This window comes from Prunus dulcis, chromosome 6 (assembly GCF_902201215.1).
Source record: "Prunus dulcis chromosome 6, ALMONDv2, whole genome shotgun sequence".
Classification (NCBI taxonomy): Eukaryota; Viridiplantae; Streptophyta; class Magnoliopsida; order Rosales; family Rosaceae; genus Prunus; species Prunus dulcis.
This window is the reverse complement of record NC_047655.1, coordinates 13,705,646-13,727,061: the sequence shown is the minus strand read 5'-3', so window position 1 is coordinate 13,727,061 and position 21,416 is coordinate 13,705,646. Positions and strand designations below refer to the sequence as shown.

The 21,416-nt window shown below is 38.7% G+C and overlaps 1 protein-coding gene across 2 annotated transcripts; it reads left to right on the top strand.

Annotated features, from left to right (window-relative positions):
- Positions 1 to 655: 655 nt before the first annotated feature.
- Positions 656 to 13,270, top strand: LOC117630690 (la-related protein 1A). Of its 2 annotated transcripts, none has more exons than XM_034363407.1 (14): positions 656 to 1,265; positions 2,258 to 2,786; positions 3,059 to 3,230; positions 3,735 to 3,825; positions 3,990 to 4,061; positions 4,537 to 5,081; positions 6,163 to 6,244; positions 7,265 to 7,369; positions 7,440 to 7,780; positions 8,014 to 8,157; positions 8,330 to 8,393; positions 8,906 to 9,051; positions 9,217 to 9,321; positions 12,622 to 13,270. In XM_034363407.1, exons 1-14 carry the CDS (start codon positions 1,035 to 1,037, stop codon positions 12,758 to 12,760), a joined length of 2,766 nt encoding a protein of 921 aa, XP_034219298.1. In that variant the 5' UTR covers positions 656 to 1,034; the 3' UTR covers positions 12,761 to 13,270. The 2 variants fall into 2 exon arrangements, with proteins under 2 accessions (XP_034219298.1, XP_034219299.1); XM_034363408.1 differs by lacking the exon at positions 12,622 to 13,270 and adding an exon at positions 10,364 to 10,815.
- The last annotated feature ends 8,146 nt before the right edge of the window (positions 13,271 to 21,416 follow it).

Here is a 21,416-nt window from a genome sequence, read left to right as displayed (position 1 = left end):
ACGCTTAAAACTAGGTCAGAGACCAAAAAAGGCTTTTAGCAAAAATGGGCTTTTTAACAAATAAATTATTTCTTTAAAACAAATAAAGCCACTTAATTAAAAACCCAGCTGCAAAGACAAAAGAGCCCTTTTGCTTAAATAAGCACTAAACTAAAGAATATAAAACCATCGTTAAAAACTCATTGATGTCTGGCACTGGATTATGTAAGATTGATATCATATTTCAGTCATGTACATTTGACAGCCACTTTTGATGATCAAGCAAATATGAAAATATGAATGCATGGAAGCAAAACATACCTTGGCATTGTCTCTGAGCCACACTGATCTAGGATAGCAGAATGTTACTAGAAAACTATAAGTTACACTCAAATACCAACTCTATATTTTTGTAATAAGAAATTGCCAATATACCAAATATTGGTCCTAACACTCTTTCTTTAGCAGACACATTTTGGACTGCTTCCACAACCGCATAAATTTCCAAATAAAAGGTTGAGAAGAACTGTAATAGTGTGGAAGTAGCCAAACAGTAGTCTATCAATAGACAAACGCCCTATTGACTCAGCGTCAGTCGCCCTATTGACTCAGCGTCAGTAGATCGTCCTATAAAAAGGACCCAAAAAAACCTACACACGCTTTTCAACAGCTCGCGCACTTTGTTGGCGTCCGCAACCGCAACTGTCAATCTCTCTCTCCTCTCTTACAGAAACTCTCTCTCTCTCTCTCTGTCTCTCTCGCTCTCGCTCTCTCTTTGTCACTCTCCTTAAAACCCTAGCGCCCACCAAACCCATGACAAGATGAAACACTACAAGGCGCGCGTTTTGCTCTGATCGCAGCTTGCTCCACCAGCCCACGAAGATCTTGATACTCCGTTCCACGCTCCTCCCCCCAATTTTACCACTTTAACAGTGTCACTGCCACTGCCACTGTCACTGCCACTGCCACTGCCACTGCCACTGCCTCTGTTCTCTTCGTTGAGCAAAGGAAAAGGAGAGAAAAGGAATTTTGGTTTTGGTGAGATCGGAGGAGTGATGGTGATGGCTGAGAATGAGGCTGGGGATGACCAGAGGGACCTCAATGTCAATGGAGGTGGGCCCAAGTCCCCATGGAAGACTCCGGTCACGGTCGACGCCAAGGCGACCGAGGATGCTCCCGTCATGGGGGCTGAGTCCTGGCCTGCTCTGGCCGACGCCCACAGGCCCAAAAATTCAGATGCTGCGGCGAAGCCGCCAGCCGCAGAGCCGTCTCCTTTGCCTCCTCAGGTAAATTGTCAATTGCTGAACATTTGATTTCTTGGAATCTTTTTTAGGGTCCGTCTGTTTCCATAAGTGGTTTTCCATGGGACAGCTTCCATGAAGATAAGAGAGAGCTATTGTTTGGCTGCAGAACTACAAAATAAGCCATACCTGTTTGCTACATGTTGGAAAAGTTTAAAACTATGGAATATGCACGGCTAATTCAGTAATGTTTTATCTCTGCGTTGAAACCTTAGAAAATGGTCATTTTTATTTGCATAATTTATTTATTTTTTCTTAGGAGAATAGATTTGTGTAATTAATTAAATTATCATTTTTGTTTGGCAAAAATTATTTAAAGAAAATTAAATTCGCATATTCATGTCTTTATAGATGTCCTAAATATTGTATTTTTTGAAGAAAACACCTCAGAGTATAATATAACTTCAAATAAAAGATTAATAACTAGAGAGCTTAATAAAATCGAAACCAAAATTACAATCAAAGCAAATGTTTTTCACTTTTTTTCAAAAAAATATTTGGCAACCCTTCAAAAGTTAATATTGTACTAGGATAACCCAGAATTTAACTGTTACATACTCAGTCCATGTATCTGAATATTTGGGCACTTACTGGAATTTACTTGAAAAGAGTTCTTCTAAATGGCCTGCTAAATACAGATTTTGCATTGTCTTGAAGGACTAGAACAGAAATTTTTTAGAGATTCATTACCAAAGTGGCTCGCTAATCTTCGATTTCTTGTTCTCCCCCCTCCTGCCATTCCTGGTTACCTGATGTGTCTGGCACTAGTGCTTTGAGAGATACACTTAACATTGGATTGGTTACTTAGAATTTCAAGTGTTAGGGCCTGCCACCTGTTCATTAACATTGTTATTTTATTAATTTATTTCATTCCTATTAAAAATGAGCAATAGTTCAAAAACAAAAAGATACATGCTACTTTAATTCATCTGGTCATTAACTGTATTTGCTTTTAAATGTTTTGATTGGTCATCCAGGGATTTGTCATGCAGCAGAAGTCAAATGGGTCTGGAAATTCTAATGCTTTACACAAGCATTCATCATCACAACATCACCAAAAAGGCCCTAGGCGCAACCCAAATGCTGCACCTCCTTTTCCAGTACCCTTACCTTACCATCAACCACCGCTTCCTCCTGTTTTTCATACTATGGTACAGCATCCACACATTGCTGCTTCTGGGTATGCTTACCAGCCATACCCTGGACCCATTCCAAGTGTTGAAAATCATATTGCAAAATCTGGATGTGAGACCCCAGTGCAAGCTTTTGTGCAACCAGTTCAGCCTCAACCACGAGGGAATCCAAATGCTTATAGTGCCAATTTTTCTACTAGAAGACCCAATTTGCCAGAACCTGGTGGCCATTGGAATCATACTTGGAATCATCAACGACCATTTAACCCCAGAGAGAACATTCCTGTGCAACAGGGTGTTGGACCTAGGCCTTTCTTAAGACCTCATTTTTTTGGTCCAGCTCCAGGATTCATGGTCGGCCCAAGCATTCCTGGTAATTATAGCATGCCAGTGCTGTGCTGTGCTGTCTTATTTTGTTTTCAATGTCTTATTTTGTTTTCAATTATGTGTATTATTTTTAACAAATTTTCCATTTTCCCCTTGGTATCTGACTATTTCCAGTGTCACCAGTATACTTGAATTTACTTAATTGGAAAAATGGAGAAATCAATGTGCTCATTGAATCTCCTAACACTCAACTGCTGCTGATCTTTTACTTTTTGTTTATTACCTTATGTTTTATTCGTGTTTATATCAATTACACAGGTCCTGCACCCATATGCTATCTTCCAGTTCCACCACCTGGTGCAATTAGAGGACCTCATCCTCCGCGCTTTATGCCACATCCTTTAAATCCAGGGGCTCCATTACTACCCTCAGAAACACATACATTCTCATTGAGGGACAATATTATTAAACAAATAGAGTATTATTTCAGGTAAGTTGCTTATGAAAGTCAAGCTTTTCCACAGTGAAGCACATTTTCAACTCTCTATAATGAGCAGTATAAATTCAAAAAGCAAGAAGTGAATAGATCTGGATTTCAACGAGTGGTATAATCACATTCTCGACCCTCTAAAAAGTTGGATCTCATAAGAAGCTTCTCTGAAAAGTTGGGACTATTCAATGGACCTAGACCTGGAGAAGTTCTTAAAATATACATTATTACAATGAAAAGCAATGAATTTGTTTATACTAGAAAAGTAAGCACATGCGCTTGTTGAAGTTATTGGAGGAAGAGAAATATAAGGATGTGAGAGAAACAGTGGGGTTGTATGTAAAGACAAAAGTATCCCAGATTTTAACTGACTTATTGCAATTATCTGTTATCTGCAGACTTTCTGCACACCACAGAAGACAAGGAGTGTGCTCTTATAGTATAGACAGATGTTACAGTTGTTGCTTTTATTATTAATTGACTCTATTAATCTCCTTTTGGCAGTGATGAAAATCTAAAGAATGACCATTACCTAATTTCATTGATGGATGACGAAGGATGGGTTCCAATAACCACGATTGCAGACTTTAAAAGGGTATGTTTTGGTACCATAGTGCATATGTAGAAGCTAAGTAATATGTGCTGATCAATTTTACCGATGTTTTGCTGTGTGATATATTAGATTAGATAATATATGCCCTCCTGTTTTGTAGCTTGCAATAATGTAAATAAGCTAATTTTTTATATTTTGTGTTACAGGTTAAAAAAATGTGTACAGACATAACGTTTATCATTGATTCACTGCTGGGTTCAGCTACTGTAGAAGTGCAGGTTAATCTTCTTTCTAGCACTTATCCTGATTTTTATGTCTTCTTGTCTTGTACTGTATGCTCAATGGTACAGCAAAGCCAGACAATATTTTTTATGGTGAATCTGGAATGACAATCTATTGTTGTGGTCTATTGTTTGCAGACAATGGATTTTTCCTGTCTCTCTCATTTGTTTTATTTAACTTTATTTTTTTATTTTTTTCTTCATTTTTTTAAAGAAAGATCTTTCCTTTCTAAGTTTGGGGGTTCATGTCATTTTGGAAGTGAAGGCCACCGTAATGAAAAATGGAAAATTTTCCTTCATAATGTCATAATCTGAGGTTAATGGAACATTTATGTAATTACCTGTGTTGAGGTGCCTTTGTACTTTTGGTGGCCTACACAAATTACGAAAGATGTTGGATTCAGAGAAGTTGAGAGATATTCTGACAAGTTATGGATGTTTTTAAAATGCTTTGCTTCTTTTCTGTGATAAGGCTAACAAGATACGGAGACGTGATGAATGGTCAAAGTGGACCGCAGCCTCTGCAGACTCTGTGTTAACATCCAAACCGCAAACTTCCCTGGTTCAACATCAAGATAGGTCTATCAATGCTCCTGAGAATAGTGATTCCAGCAATGATAGAAGGAACACTTCCGAAGAAAAAGCTGAACTTTCATCAGATGAAAAAACTTTGATGTTGTGCATGCCATCAAACACCAAACATAGCACTGATGGTGTTCGGGTTGATGGAGGATCACAAGATTATAATGGTGGTTTAAGTGGAAAGTTGACTTCTAAATCAAATTGCAATTCCTCAATTGTCAAAATGAATCATTACTCAGACTGCCTAGACCACTCAGAGGGAATTGAAAGTGTAAGACTCGATGATGATGGGGTGGAAGGCATGCCGTCAGATATGGATATGAAGAATGTTGGTGACCTGTCTAGTGATTTTGCAAACACATTTATGCTGGATGAAGAGCTAGAGCTTGAGCAGAAAATAATAAAGAAGGATGATCTTTCTCCTGTTAGAAGAAGGTATTCAATTTTTTTTTTTTTTTTTTTTTTTTTTTTTTGTATTTGATTGATATGCTTTATGTACAATGTCGTTCTATGGGGCCACAGGTGGGGACCCCAGGGTGCAACAGGTGAGTTTAGTTAAATGTGAGAACCATAAGTACTGTAGGGCTAGCCCCCAATGGATTGTGAGGTGTACTTGGTTTTTAAGAAAATAACAAAGGCACCAACAACATTTTTGTAATCTGGCCTACTCAAATTACTTAGATACGAATCTCACATTCCTAAATGGTTGGTGTGACAATGAATAGACTTGGGCTTATTACGAATTATTTGAAATTTGTTGGTTAGTTCTGGGAAAGATAGATAAAGTGTCTCCGCAAGTGTACTAATGTTCGCTAAGACTTGGTTCTGTATCTATATCTGGTAATTGTAACTTACCTTTTTCCAGAAGAGATATCTTTGTCTAGAGGACAATCTTTTAATCCCTCTTTGTATATTATATTTTAATATGCAATTAGGATTTACTAAGAAGCTTAAAATTTCCAACTGCTGGTTTTTACGTTCCTGAATTACTATTTATTTTTTCATCAGTTTTTTGGGGAGTGGGGTGTGCTTGGAGTGACGTTCTTTTAATGTTGTTTCTCAGCAATCACCATGTCCTGGAGAATTAAATTTTTTTAATTTCTTGTTTATCATCTGAAGACTTTTGTGTTGGAAACCTTGTGACCTGTAATTATGTGACTCTCTGCACGTGGACATTTATTGCTCTCGTTTATTTCTTCTTCTTTTCTGCAGTCTTTTATTCTTTCTTTTTCTTTTTTCTTTTTTCGTATTTCTTTATTGATGAAAGTATGCTTCCAGGATACATTTTGTTTGTTTGTGCACTAAAAACTGGTGATTGAATTGTACTGGTGCCATTCAATTTAATGTAATTGGAACTTGGAGCCTAAAATTTTTGGCTTATCCTGGCCAAGCATTCTTGCTTCGATAGAATTACAATACTATGTTCATGCAATTTGGTATGCAAGCTTACTATCTGCTTCGTTGTTGTAGTGTCTGCTCGCTCGGCCTCTAATTGTATGTGTTCTTCATATGACAGTGGTGTCCAAAGGATTGATGATGAAGATGATGAGATTGTAGTCAATGATCAGGATGTCCAGAGACTTGTAATTGTCACTCAGGTATGCCATTAAGTAACAGAATGTATATTTGAAAAAGCTGATTACTCTTATCACATTGTAAGTAAATCTAAATATTTCATGCTTAAGCTCTTGCAAATAGTGGTAAACCAACAAAGTCTAACATGGTATTCTCACGTGTCAAGCCCAATGGCCACACGCACTCCATGTGACACAACATGAGTTGTCCAGTCCATGTGTTTGGCTCCAGTTACACCACACATGAGGGTGTGTGTTGAGAGTATGTGGCATTGATAAAGTTAAGCCTTGTATTACAATGTATAATGTCCTGTTGCTTAGCTATGTTTTGCAGTCTTAGTTGTATTTAGCTAGCGTTTTCTAGCTAGTCTAGTGGATAACTTGTCCTCTGTGTTGCTCTGTTCCTTGCCAATGAAATTATGTTTTTTATCGAATAGATAAATAAAAAGTCTTGGGCCTCTCTACTTAGCCAATAAGTTTGTTGGATGCTCTATCTAACAGACGTAAACTCTGTATAATGTTCTCAAGAAGCATAACAAGTAATATTAGTATTGCACATAGGAATGCGAACCCCCTGAGTTATTGGATGTATTATTTGATATCTGTTTTCTGTTGATGCAAATACAACCTCATCAGACGTATATCCGGTGCTTAAGATTGTAGTATGGTAAGACGAAAAGGGTGATGTGTCAGGGGTAACATCAGGATATTCTTCCCAAAAAATAAACAAACTTATCCCAGTCAGTTTCACTTTCATATTGCAACTAACTTGTCTAGTTTCGCAACTCCTTTGATGCCTAAATAGCGATTTAGAGCATGTATGTTTTCTATATGCTGTGAAGGCATCTTTGTCATATCAAAAGTGTTAATCTGCTTGTCTACCAATGAATCATGCAACAACTGCCTCATCTCATAAAAAAGAGATGTTTCTTGAACTTATGTCTTTTGAATGTGAGGTCCTTTTACGTTTGTTTCATGCATGGGATTTTAATTTAATGTCTTTAGCATTTTGATAATTTTGACATTTCATTGTTTGCTGTGCAGAATAGTAGAGTCGGTGAAGGATCTAAAACTGGAGATGAAGAATCAAAAACCATTTCCAATGAGCTCGCATCTGCTATAAATGATGGACTTTACTTCTATGAGCAGGTTGAGAAAACCCCAATGGAGTTTGTTAATTACTGTACTTTCACTGTCCTAACATATGATCAATTAGCAGGAACTGAAAACCAAGAGATCAAATCGTAAAAAGAACAGCTCCAGCTATGAAAATAGAGATGCAAACTCAAGATTTTCAAACGTTGGCAAAGGCTTTTCAAAATTAAAGCCCGGGGAAATATCTAACTGTAGTATTGGCATTGAAGAGTCTGGAAGTGCTAATTCCCGGAAGAAGCAAAGTAAAAACTTCCAAAATCAGCAGTCATCCCATAGACAGAGATTCTTCTCAAGCAACTTTAGAAATTATGGAACTGCTCGGAACTCTCTAGGAATCATATCAGAAAGTCCACCAAGTAACTCTGTTGGCTTTTTCTTTAGTTCCACGCCTCCTGAAAGTCATGGGTTAGTTAGAAATGAATGTTATTTTGTTTATGACATTTTGGATTTGTTTCTTCAGTAGAGTAATTCTACCCAGTGATTCAGAAGTTGTTTTTCTTGTGAGATGAGAAATTGTAGTTAACAAAACTCGAAATCAAGGGACAATAGTCGCAACACCAAGCTAATGTTTTAGTGTCTAAGCATATTAGGTCTTGTGATTCCGCAAAGCTAATCCAAATATGATTTTAATTTTACAGACCAAGGTCTTCAAAATTGAGTGTTTCTCCCCATGGGTTTCTCTCGAGCAGTAGTCCGCCGATGGGTTCTGTGCCAAAGTCATTTCCACCATTTCAGCATCCAAGTCATCAGCTTCTAGAAGAAAATGGTTTTAAACAACAGAAGTAAGGGATGTAATTTTGTAATTTTGATCTGTGTACATGCTTGTGTGTGTGTTAGATACAGAAATAGAGGAGACAGATAGAGAAAGGACAGGGGGCAAAGTGGGTTGGGGAAGAGAGAGAGAGAGAGCGAGAGCATAAATTTGTTATCTAACATGGCTGCCTTTCCTTTTAGGTACCTAAAGTATCATAAGCGTTGCCTAAATGACAGGAAGAAGTTGGGAATTGGATGCAGTGAGGTAGGACTTTTATCTGAACTTATGTTGTCATATGAATTTCATTTTCCAAGAATACTAAAAGAAGAAAAAAAATGAGAGTAGTTTTTTAAATATTTTTCTATTGGTTGAAAGCTTAAATTTATGATTAGATTGTTGTCGCCTAAATTTAGTATTTAATTTCTTCTGAAATCAATCTCACATAATTTTGTATTCTTTATCCTCTGTTATACAAATTGCTAATTGATTTCTTGGCTATACTCATCAAAGTTGCAAATCCACCTCCACGTAAGTGTTGTATCTTTACGTTTGTATGTGAGGATGTAACTGAACTGTTTCTCTTTGCAATTGAGTTTCAAGTTACTTTAAATGTCACTGCCTCTGTTTCGGTCCACGCCTGAAGTATACGAATGGGATTTTCATTTTAGTTTGTCATGCAAGTTTGTCTACATAAAATTGTCTGGATTTTTATGCGTTGTCTCTTTTCAATAACCATGATTTGCAGTGAGATGTGTTTCTTGTTACTTTCCACGCAGGAAATGAATACACTCTATAGATTTTGGTCTTATTTCCTAAGAAGCATGTTCAACTCTTCGATGTATGATGAGTTCCGGAAATACGCACATGAAGATGCTGCTGCTGGTTATAATTATGGAGTCGAGTGCCTTTTCAGGTTCTATAGGTTAGTGGTAAATTGTGCTCTTTACATTGTTTTAGTAATATTTACAGTCCCCACTTGAATTTTAAGCTTCACTAGTGTTTTCAGTTATTTAACAAAGAATTCTAAGTATGTTTCTCTCTTCAGTACATTAGCACTAATGTGTGGGTCTATGTATTCTTATTTCAGTTATGGTTTGGAGAAGGATTTTAGAGAGGATCTGTATAAGGACTTTGAACAGCTCACAGTTGAGTTTTACCATAAAGGCAATCTCTATGGCCTTGAAAAGTATTGGTAACTATTCTTAAAACTAGCTTCCTTTAACTTTCTGATGTCTATGCAGATCGGCTGCTTTTTTCTTTGAGCTTGGTGTTCTTTTGTAGCATATTATATTGTTTTTGGTTAAGAATTCTGTTGATGTTTGAAGGAAAGAATTAAACATTAAAATAATTTGTTATTAAATGGAAAGAGGAGTGGATAGTCAATTATAGATTCTTAACCTTCATTATAAAAAATAAAATAACTAAATAAATTGAATTTCCTATTAGAAAATTTACCAGTGTTTTGTTACAGTTAATAAATTTTTTATTTTTTTTTCTCTTTCTTTTATTTTTTTTTCTTTTTGGTCTTCTTGTTTGATCAAGGATTTTTCCTCTTGATTATCAATACAGTGTTTCTATTCAAAAAAAATATATATTGATTTCCTAATTTTGTGATTAGGTTAATAAGACTTTGATTAATTTCCATGAAATCTCGTGCTGTAAAAAGAATTTCGTAAATGAAGATGATTAAGAAAAATTGATTTATCTAACATCATTAGCATGGTATCAGACTGCAGAAATTTAAGGTTTACTTGCTAGACTTGGTTTAGATGGAATAGTTCACTGGATGCTGCCTTGCCTCCCTGTTGTTGCTGCCATTGTTGTGATTGTTTGGCCTTGAAATTTTACTTGTACCAATGCTAGCCTATAACCCCACTCCCAAGACTCGACTGGCTGTATGTGGAGACCTTGTGGCTCATCTACGTTCTTGCACATAGCTTTCTTGTAATAAACTCTGTTTTTTTCCTTCAAGTAAAATATACACCCTAACAGGATGGTGTTTCTATGCATAAAAATTGGCGTCTCTTGGGGGTATATAGGTTATTGATCTTTTTTGCTATATATGTTTCTCAATCTTTCTGGGGTAACGCATATTCGATTACATCCATAAATCTATTTTCTTCCCTATGAGTTCTAGACTCAATAAGAATGCTAGTTCTTACTGCTCATATGTTATGATATGAATATACCACACCAATTCGTTATTTGTGGATGATGAGATTCCATTGACACAGAACCAATTCCAATAGACTTATTGGTGGGTCCCATTGGCGTGCATCCAGTAGGAATTGAACCTACGAATTCGCCAATTATGAGTTGGGTGCTTTAACCATTCAGCCATGGATGCTTAGCGGGGATCCTCGTAGATGGTGAATAACCAAATTCCAATTGAAATGAAATCTTGGCTGTAGTCAGCTCGTGCTGTAAGGTGTTGGGTTAAGTCCCGCAACAAGCGCAACCCTCGTGTTTAGTTGCCACCGTTGAGTTTGGAACCCTGAGCAGACTGCCCGTGATAAGCCGGAGGAAGGTGAGGATGACGTCAAGTCATCGTGCCCCTTATGCCCTAAGCGACACACATGCTACAATGGCCAAGACAAAGGGTTGTGATCCTGCGAGGGTGAGCTAACTCCACAAACCCGTCCTCAGTTCGGATTGTAGGCTGCAACTCGCCTACATGAAATCGGAATCGCTAGTAATCACCGGTCAGCCATATGGCAGTGAATTTGTTCCCAGGCCTTGTACGCGCCACCCGTCACACTATGGGAGCTGGCCATGCCCGAAGTCGTTTCACTTTTTGTTGTTGGTTCCCATTTCAATTTTTGAGATATAATCTTGTTTTTTCTTGCTCTTCTTATAAATCCTGGTCTTGTTTCAATTGTAGTTCTTCGGTTGCGTTCGTTCTTTTATTCAAATACATCCCATTTCAGGTTAGCTCTCTGCTCGGGATGCAACTCCTGACTGCATATCTTATCAATTAAATTTCGTCAAAGCCCCTTTTTGGATCTTAGCCCAGTCCCATTTTAGCTCTGTATTCCTGATAAGGTGTTTGGTTCTGTTAGTATATCCATGTCCACAAAGAGCACTGGGGTAAGTATGATCCATGTATCCTTAAGTGTATATCTTTGGGATATTCTGCCACTTAGAATGGAAAGTTTTATCACTGTCCTTTGCTGAAAATGTTTGTTTTTGGTGATATCTCATTTAGGGAAGAAACATTTTAGGAGAACCAGAAACTTCTCTTCAGGGGGAGCGTGGTGTGATTAAGGGAGGTTCTGGTATAAGTTACCAAAGTTTCAGAGATGTAGTTGGTAACTATGCTATCGTAGAAGTAGTGAATTGGACACTTAAGGCACCTGTTGACTAATAAACTGACCAATCATTGCCATTCATGTGAATCCTGAAGTTGTTTTGCAGAATCCAACCCATGTGTTGACCTTTTGGTATTGATTTAACTGATACGGATGTGCATGTTAATGATACTCGATTCCCAGCAAGGGGACTAATGCTGCTGGTTACCATTTCCTGTGAACATAAGTCTCCTCATTATTGTTATAGTTTTGTGGTAATTTTGTACCATAACCTATATCTAAGCATGTGTCTTATTGTTTGTCATCATCTGTATTTGTCTTATCAATATTTATCGCCATCTTATAAAGATTTTGTGACCTGGTCCTCTATGTCTCACCTTATGTTCCTGGAAAATCTAATTGGAAGGCTGCTGTGGCTGAGGAATGGAAGGTCTCGAAAAGAACTCTACTTGTAGTTGGTTGCAAATGGAGATATTTAGGTGAAGCAGAAGGTAGACGGTTTTATTCGAAGGTCGAAAACAATTGAAGAGTTATGCATGGACTTGTAGGATAGATTGTCAAGAATTATTTGAACTTGTGGCTAAGATCAATACCATCCAGGTTCTACTATCCTTGGCTGCAGATTTGGAATTGGCCTCCAGCATTTTGATATGAATGATTTTCTTCCCAGGGTTCTTGAGGAAGTGTGAATGGAATTCTTTCCTAGTTTTGCTACCATTTTTTAAAGCGCAAGTGCATGTAGATTGAGAAAATCACTGTGTAGGTTGAAGCACATCCTAAAGCTTGGTTTGGCATAGTTATGCAATCTATGAGGAAGTACGGATATCACCACAACCAGTCTGTTTAGACTTTATTACTTGCAGCCTTATGTAGATGATATTGTGGTAATTGGTAATAATACAAAGGAGATGAAAACGTTTAGTTTAGAGGATTTATAGAAGGGCTCACTTTCACTTATATTTATGATGAATACATATAACAAAGCTAACATTAACTATAAGTACTAAATTTTGTTTGAATGCTCTCGTTTCATAAGGAATTGAAGATCTTTAATTATGTCATTTTCATGTATAACTGTTCTGAACTGAATTTGAATTATAGGTGATTGGCTAGTAATCCTTCTGTCGTCCAAGCATGTGCATTTAAGTAGCTTTTTATATTTTGAATTCCTTGTGTATGTGTAGGGCATTTCATCATTATCGTGAACAACGGGATCAGAAAGAGCCTCTAATGAAACATCCAGAATTGGATCGTTTGCTCAGGGAAGTATACCGTAGCTTGGATGACTTCCGTGCCAAAGAGAGAGCCACTATGATGAAATAGAGGAATCATCAGTAGCCAGTAGCAAGTAATGCCTATAATCAATCCCCCAGCGACATTGAATTGATGGCATTCCAATTTTGAAAGACAATTCTGACAGCTATACGAGGGAGACAAGTCGCAGCTGTTTTAGGTTAAAGGAGGCAAAGAAAGGAGATGATTTCTGTATATTATGTATTGATGGATTTTACACCTTGTGAGGGAGAGAGGGCTGCTGACTGCTCAGTTTTTTGTTCAAGGTTTTTGGGGCTCCCGGCTCTATCTTTTATTGGAGTTATCTGCAAGCTTGAAGAGGTGCCTCCTGCTTTTTCTCAATCATTTCAGTCCTCTGGATTGTAACTTGTACATAGGAAAAGAAAACAATTTTGTTAAGGGGAAAAAAAAAAAACAGAGAGTGAGCGAGAGAGAGGGATGGAAAAGAAAACCCAAAAGAAAGGGAACTTGTAGTTTAGACCTTGTGAAAATTGACCAATAAATGACTGATATTGAATTTGTTTTGTTGGTTCAGCATCTTATTCATATTTTCTTGTGATTCGCTTCGTAAATTGCTGCCCGTTTTCAAGCACAAACGAGTCAAAATTTCCCTACTTTCTAAACTTTCTAGCACCGTCAATTACGGACTTCAGTCCTGAATTTGCTAAAACCTTATTTTTAACAAAAGCAGTCTCTTTTTTATGCAAACGACACCGAAATAGACAAAACCAAAATCCAAGGACCACACCACCACATGCTCCAACAACAATAAGATGGAGACATCAACAGCAACAATTTTGTAAAATGCATTATGCATTTTTTTGGGTCAGGTACAATGCATTATGCATTTTTATCTTTAGTGCCAACACTTTCATGTCCCTGCAATAGATCAGTTGCTTACTAATAATAATAAGTAATTGTAGTTTTATAATATAAAAAAATTATTTCGAAACAGAAGAAAAAGAAAAAGGCTAAAACCACATGCTAAGAATCACTGTCTGGTTGTACTAGAGTCCACTTTAAAATAACTTGGCAGATTAGAAAGTTGTGGGTAAATTTTCTTTCTTTTCTTAAATCTCTTTGGATCCTAATCGCATGCACCTTTTTCCTTTTTCTTTCAAGTAGTCCCACTAACGTTATTCTCCTTTTAGCTGTTACTTTTCACTTGTTTTCAGGTTTTTTTGGTGAAGGAAAACTCCAAGGGCTACTGATCAGAAGTCAAAAATGAATGAATATTGGATGATTGCTTTACACGTTGAGTTCATGTGGTGTTGGTAGCAAGCAAACATCAGAGTATAAAGGAAGGAATGATGGGTAATTGGTTTCCTCTCCACTTCATGTGGGGTGCAATCAATTGTGATCAGAGTCCAAAAGTAGTACTTTAAGAATGAAGCACCCATAATAGTCCTATTGTTTGCAACCCAATTTTGCATATCTTCTTCGGCTAGGTTTAAATTAAAAGTTTGTTGACTGAGGAAAAGACCTTATGTTGCACATGAAGCCTTTGGTGCTAAGGTTTATGTGAACATCAATATGATAACATACTTAAATCATGGCAATGGAAGTTGTTGAGCAATTTCGCAAGCGTATGAATCACACAATAGTTTAGAGATAAGTGAAGTATCATTCCCACGAAGAGTGATTTAATTTACCAAGTACTAATTGTGATTAACTCTAGACTTTATTTGAACAGTTAAATAATGAGATTCAATGATTAATTAACTAAAATAAATAAATAAAAGCAAGCGTATAAAAATAAGGTGGTGAGATTCAAGTTATGAGAGCACTAGAGCTTCCGATTTCACTATAGCCAGTTCTACCCAATTTTCTTAGCATGTTAATCCTAATTACTCTCCATGTTAGCAATTGATTTTCCCTAATTTATTTGATACTTCTTCATCTTTGATCATACCAAAAGTATCCTTATTACCAACCTACTCCATCCCTAGTAATGGAATTAAGATGATAAGAGCCCATTAAGTTCTTGGGAAGACCTGCAAAACAACCACATAAGTCATGACAAACATCCATGTCTAATCATGTAACCCATGATATCTATTACAAGAAGCAAAACTCTAAATTAGACATCCATGTCTGTCAATTTAGCATCAAAACAATTAAATTGGACTCTAATCATGTAACCTATGACACCTTTCCGTGCGATTCCTAAGGATAATAGAATTTTAACTCCTGTTGATTTTCTATTCCCACTAAGTATGTACGAGTTTCGACTTTATATATTAGAAATCCATGAAGGAGGTCAGTGTTTGAGCAAAATTCTGCAATTGGAATATTCATGGGTTGATTCCTCGATTTTCGATCTTCCTTCTCTCTCCTCTTCCTCAATCCCTGTGAAAAAGACCGGAGTAAATAGACTACACCAAGGGAAGTCTTGGCCAAGGCCCTCATATGCGTAAGCCATGTATGAGAGTGGCCGGAGCCGTGAAGAAGAGAGTGGCGTGAGAGAGGGCATTTCAAGGGTATAAATCAGATTACCTCATATGTGTGATGTAGCCATGTATTTATAGTGCTCTAGCCTTCTAGGGTTTTTCAAAGAGTAATTCCTATAAGGAAGGAAATTATTCTTTCCCTTAAATGGAGAGATTGAGTCAATCAGGGATTTTAATAAGAATCAAATCCCTAATTGATGATGATATCTTTATTTTTTGTCTAAATAATTGGCCAATTAAATGGAGCACAATTATTGACCTAAGAGATATTCTTCTTATCCACATGATGCCTTGTGATTGGATGCCAAAATATTTGTTCCCACACATGCCCCCCAGTTTCTACATCGCGCTTTTGTGGCATGGAGGAGATGGGAAATATTTATCAGGCTTTCCAACTGCATCTAGGCTTCCTTCTGAAGGTTGGGCTCCTTTTGTGAGTTGGGCCCCTGAAGGGAGGAGGCTTTTGAGATTAATGTTTGTTGTAGGGGCATATCATGAGATTGGGCGAGCAGCTATGCTGTGTTTAGGTCAGCTTGGACTGGGTAGTTGTTGAGCTAGTCAACGGGTGCAATGTTTTGCTATGGTATGTCTCGAACTGCTAATCTACTTTACCCATATATCCGAAGCTTTATTAATGTGAGTTCTTGTGGCCAACCAACTTCTGTCGTCTGCTTGCAGTTTGACGAGATTAGTAAAAGGCTTGATCTTAAATTGAACATGGCCAAAGCTTGCCAGGCCTTGAAAGTATGAAAGTGGTCTGCCCCCCAGCTGGGGATGTTGAGAGATGGAAACATCATGGTCTCGACTCGGATGATTAGCTTAATGAAAGGAATGAGTCCTCGACTGGTGCGTCTGAAAGAGGAAGCATGTACTCAATTAGTGATGGAAAGGTTGAGCTGCTTTTTTAAAGGGAGTCTTCTGCTTGAGCCAAGGAGGATACCACATAAATACGACCGGTGAGTAGGTAGCTAGTAAAGCGGTGGTTTATAAGCTTGCAATTGAGGAGGATGAAGCCAAAGAAGGAGTAGCTGATAAGGCAAAGGCTAATGCTATGGAGTAGATAGCCAAAGCTGATGAGGAGGTGGCTGCAGTTGATGAGCAGGTAGCCGAGGCTGATGAGCAGGTGGTCGGTGAGATAGGAGCTGAAGAGAAATGCAGTTGATGAGACTGGAGCTTAGGAGGACGTCAACAAAGATGAGTCTCCTACTGAAGTCTCAAAGTAGATGAAGATTTTTTCTTCTTTGTTGCTTCATAGCTTTAAGTATTGGTCTCAGTTGACCACTTCATTGATCTGCTGAACTTGGGCATGTCTGCTGCTCACTGATATTTTTGAACATCTGGATCTACTGATCACCTGTTCTTTGTTGAACTCTAGCCAGACGATCACTTTTGCTATAAAACTTCAGTTCTTTCTTTAACTTCAATTTGCACTGTGTCTTGCGAACTGCTCCAGTGTTTTGCTTGAATATTTACCCACCACCTGCCTGAGGGGTGTTCTTCTGTTTTTCCTTTAGGATGTATTGGATATTGTCCTACGTCTCCCTGAGGACATTTTTTGGATAGATGTATGCGTCTCCCTTAAGACTTTTTTGGATAGATGTCTGCGTCTCCCTTAGGACACTTTTAGCAGTTGTCATCTATCTCCATTAGGACACTTTTACACAGAATCATGTGTCTCCCTTAGGACGCTTATGGCGGTCGTCCAACGTCTCTCTTATGATGCTTTTTATACGGTGGCCTGTTTGGCATGCGTCTCCCCTAGGATGCTTTCAGCAGTTGTCATTGCGTCTCCCTTAGGACGCTTTTAGCAGTTGTCATGTTTCTTCCTTAGAACGCTTATGGCGGTAATCCTGCATCTCCCAGAGGATGCTTTATTTGTAATTGCCCTGCGTCTTCGTGAGGATACTTTTGGACAGCGGTCTGCTTGGCCTGCGTCTCCCTTAAGATACTTGGATGTTTACTCACCACTTACGTAGTAAAAAGTGTCTTCCTCTGCCGATGGTTATTTTTATCCACCCTTACTTGAAGGGCGCCTTCCTCTATCGAGGGTTATTTTTCTCGAACACTTCATTGAATGAAAAATTTAACTTTCTTCAAACTCAAGTGGAGTGGACTCATTCATTTGCTGGGAACTAAGTTGCTCTCCTTTGTGGTAGTAGGACATCAATTGCTATTGATAAGCTGTAACTCAAACAATGTCATGTTCTCGTTATTCCTAGAGCAAGTCAAGGTTGGTCTTCATCGACTCAAGTATCTGATCATTCCTGCCCATCTCGATGCTCATGGATGGAACAATGATATGAGGAGGAATTATTGCTTCAGTTTCATAGGCTAAGGAAAATGGGATTTCGCCGGTTGATCTCTTTTTGATAGTGCAATAAGCCAATAGGGCTCTAGGCAGCTCATCTACCCATTTTCCCTCGGCACCTCTCAATCTTTGCGAAAATAATTCGGTGATCTGATTGCCAATAAATTGCGATTCGTTGTTGTTGACTAGCGTTTATGGGCAGCCGAACCGACAAATGATGTTCTTCTAGACAAACCACTCTACATCGGCTTCTTTAGTAGAGGATAGAGTTTTAGCCTCAATCTATTTAGTAAAGTAGTCGGTGGTGACAATCATGTTTTTCTTGGCAGGTGCATGAATGGCCATGGACTGTTCTGCGGATGGTACACCTCGGCTAATAGACTTGGGACCAACTTATAGTGTTGGCATCGATCACATCTTCTGACATACTCCGTAGAGTCATAATGCATGGTAAGCCAGAAGTAACCTATGTTTAGTGCTTTCTGGGTGAGTGATCTATCCCCAGAATGGTTGTCGCACTCGCCATCGTGGATTTTACAGAGCACTTCGAGAGTTTACGGGTACTTGATGTAGGTGAGATGGGGATCATAATATGATCTATGAAAAAGCTTGTTGTCCTTCATGTAGTATCTTGCAGCTTTCTACTCAATTTTTCTGGCCTCGAACTTCTTTCTTGGGAAAATTTTCTTTCACCAAGTAATCAATGATAGGGTCTTGCCAACTGAGGTCCTCATTGATTTGCATTAGGTCTGGCTACTCTACCTCTTCGATGCTTGACTGATCAAGGTGCTCGACCATAATTGAATGTCTGACTAGGTGTCCAGCGCTGATCCTAGGCTTGCTAGTGTATCTACATGTGTGTTCTTTACCCGGGGAACTTGTTGAATAGTGAAGGTAGGGAATGCCCTCAAAAAGCTCTTGAATTTTGTCAAGGTATTGGATCATCCTTGGGTGTTTTACCATGTATTCTCCTAAAGCTTGATTGGTGATCAGCTAGGAATCTGAGTAGATGGCTAACCTCTTGATCAACAGTTCTCTTGCTAAGCCCAGACCAACGAACAATGCTTCGTACTCAGTTTTGTTGTTTGAAGCTAGGAAGCCAAGTGCGATGGCTTGCTCCAACAAAGTTCCGCCCAGGGAGATTATGACGATGCTTGTTATACTTCTGTTGTGATTGAACACTCCGTCTATGGACAACTGCCATATTTCTTTGGGTAGGTCAGGATCAGCGGAAGAGGCCTTGTATGCTCTCAAACTTTCCTTGTTTTTCATGACCAACTTCTCTTATTCGACTGATAGAGTGAACTCTGCAACGAGATCTGCTAAAGCATGGGCTTTTATAGTAGTCTTTGGCTGCTAGAGGAGGTCGTATTCACTGAGTTCGATAGCCTATTTCATGAGTCGTTAAGTAGCATCAGGGCTGTAGAAAATCAATCTCAACGGAAATTCGATCATGACAATGATCCGGTGAGCTTGGTAATAAGGTCTTAACTTTCATGCGGAAAACTACAAAGGAAAAAAATAAGCTTCTCCATTTTTGGAATACATTGAGGAGAGATTTTGACTTGTAGAATACCGGATGTTGTGCCCCCAACTTTTCTCAAATGAGAGTTGAGCTGACTGCTGAGTTGGACAACATTAGGTAGGTGAAAAATCTTTGCCTGGCTAGGTTTTGAAAGCAGGGGAGGTGAAGTCAGGTATGCCTTTAAGTCTTGGAAGGCTGCTTCGCCCTCTTCATCCCACTTTTCTCTTTGTCTTTTCTTCAAGGCGTTGAAGAATTATCTGCATTTGTCGGTGGATCTTGAAAGAAATCGATTGAGAGCGGTTGCTCTATCCGTCAGACTTTATATTAACCTGAGAGATATTCTTCTTATTCACGTAGTGCCTTGTGATTGGATGCCGAAATATTTGTTCCTATAGTCAATCAAGCTTATTATCCCTCAAATAAGAGACAACTCACAGCTCCGACTATAGTTTCCCAACCAAGCGGCCAGCACGTCCATGTAAGAGACAACTCACAGCTCATGCTATAGTTGCCCAACCAAGCAGCTAATAAGTCCACGTAATAGACAACTCATAGCTCCAGCTACAGTTGCCCAACCAAGAGGTGAGCAGACCCACGTAAGAGACAACTCACAATTCCGGCTATAGTTGTCCAACCAAGCAGTCAACAGACCCACATAAGAAACGACTCACAGCTCCAGCTATAGTTTCCCAACTAAGTAGTCAATAGACCCACATTCAAAGTGCCAGCAGGCCACTCAAGCTATCAGCAGACCCATATTCAAAATGCCAATAGGCAACAAAAAACAGTCAGCAAACCCAAAACTCAACAAACAACAGGCGATCAACAGATTCGTAAGTAAATATATTAATAAGCGACCAATAGGCCCAAGTTTAGCATAACATATAAAGTGGTTAACTCTTAGACTTCATCTACTTTGAGACTTCAGTAAGAGACTCCCCCTTGTTGACGTCTTCCTCAGCTCCAGTCTCCTTAGCCATATTCTCTTCGGCTTCAGCCTCATCAACTACCTACTCCTCAGTTGCATTCTCCTCAGCAACATGTTCTCCGGCTCCAGCTTCATCACTCCTTAGCCGCATATGTGTTTGTGACGGTATCTTGCTCACCTTCAGCAAGAGACTCATCTGGAAAAAGCAACTCAACCTTTTCATCTCTGATGAGGTACAATGAAGCAGCCCCTTTCTTAAAATCCAAGTAGCCCAGCTTATAAGCACCGACATTAGCTTCATCATTGGATCCCTCAAGAATATGCTTCCTCTTTCCAGAAACTCTGGTCGAGGACTCCTCCTTTTCATCAAGTTGATCATCTGAGTCAAGATCATGTTGTTTCCATCTCAACATCTTTAGCTGGGGGCAGACCACCTGTTTTTGCTAGCTCAACAACTAATGCCACTCACGAATTTTCTATAGGATGTTTATGGCTTGGCGAACTTTAGCCATGTCCAGCTCATGATCAAACCTTTTACTGATCATGTCAACTGTAAGTAGAATATAGAAGTCTGTCAGTCACGAACAAAAAAAAAAAAAAAATCACTCGAAATAAAGCAAATCAAGACATACCGTGGCAAAAGTGAGAAACCGAGGACCATCATTCACATCTCCCTTACATCTTCCACTAATCTCAAGCACATCCATACTCCTAGCACTAAGGAGCCCAAATTCAAGGATGAATCAAATCTAACTCTCAAAAGGAGCCTAGCTGCAATTGGGAATTTAAAAGCCCAACAAGTATTTCACATCTCCTACATGCCCTACTTGTGCCATGCAGAAGCTGGGGAGTCATTTGTGAGAACATGTAATTTTTGCAACCAATCAGAAGGTGACACATGGAAAAATGAATTCCTTAGGTCAAATAATTGTGCTAATTAAATTCTATTTAATAGCCAATTATCCTGGTTTAAGATAGGAATATCTCCCTAAATCAAGGATTGGAGTTCCACCAAATCTCCTTGATGTTATCCTGTCATCCTATTTATGGAAAAAAATAATTCCCATAAGTAAGGAATTATTCTCCATAAAACCGACCAAAGATGGAGACAATATATGAAGATGGCATCACACCACAGATGAGATAATTCCAAAAAACCCTAGCAAACACCTCACACCTCTCTCTCTCTCTCTCTCTTTCTCTTTCTCTCTCTCTCTCTCTCTCTCTCTCATGGTTCCGTGTTGTCACCACATTCCGGGTGTTCATGCCTCCTCCTCTCCCGGGAGAGGAAAGCTCCATCCTTTCAATTAAATATGTGTCTTCTTGAGACTATTTTACTAATGCATGTCAGAGGGCCTTTAGCCAACACCCCACCGATGTTCTCCGATCGACCACATCTATTTTGCAGGGTTAGAGGAAGAAGACGATCGAGAGAGAAGAGGATCATTCGCGAATATTTTCCCTGTAAGATATTT

What these genes read in the sequence shown, in the direction of transcription:
- LOC117630690 (XM_034363407.1), top strand. Translation starts at nt 1,035, where the DNA reads ATGGTGATGGCTGAGAATGAGGCTGGGGATGACCAGAGGGACCTCAAT. An exon ending in CAAATAGAGTATTATTTCAG is followed by an intron (nt 3,231 to 3,734) that starts GTAAGTTGCTTA and finishes TCCTTTTGGCAG; the next exon opens with TGATGAAAATCTAAAGAATG. An exon ending in TGGGAATTGGATGCAGTGAG is followed by an intron (nt 8,394 to 8,905) that starts GTAGGACTTTTA and finishes CTTTCCACGCAG; the next exon opens with GAAATGAATACACTCTATAG.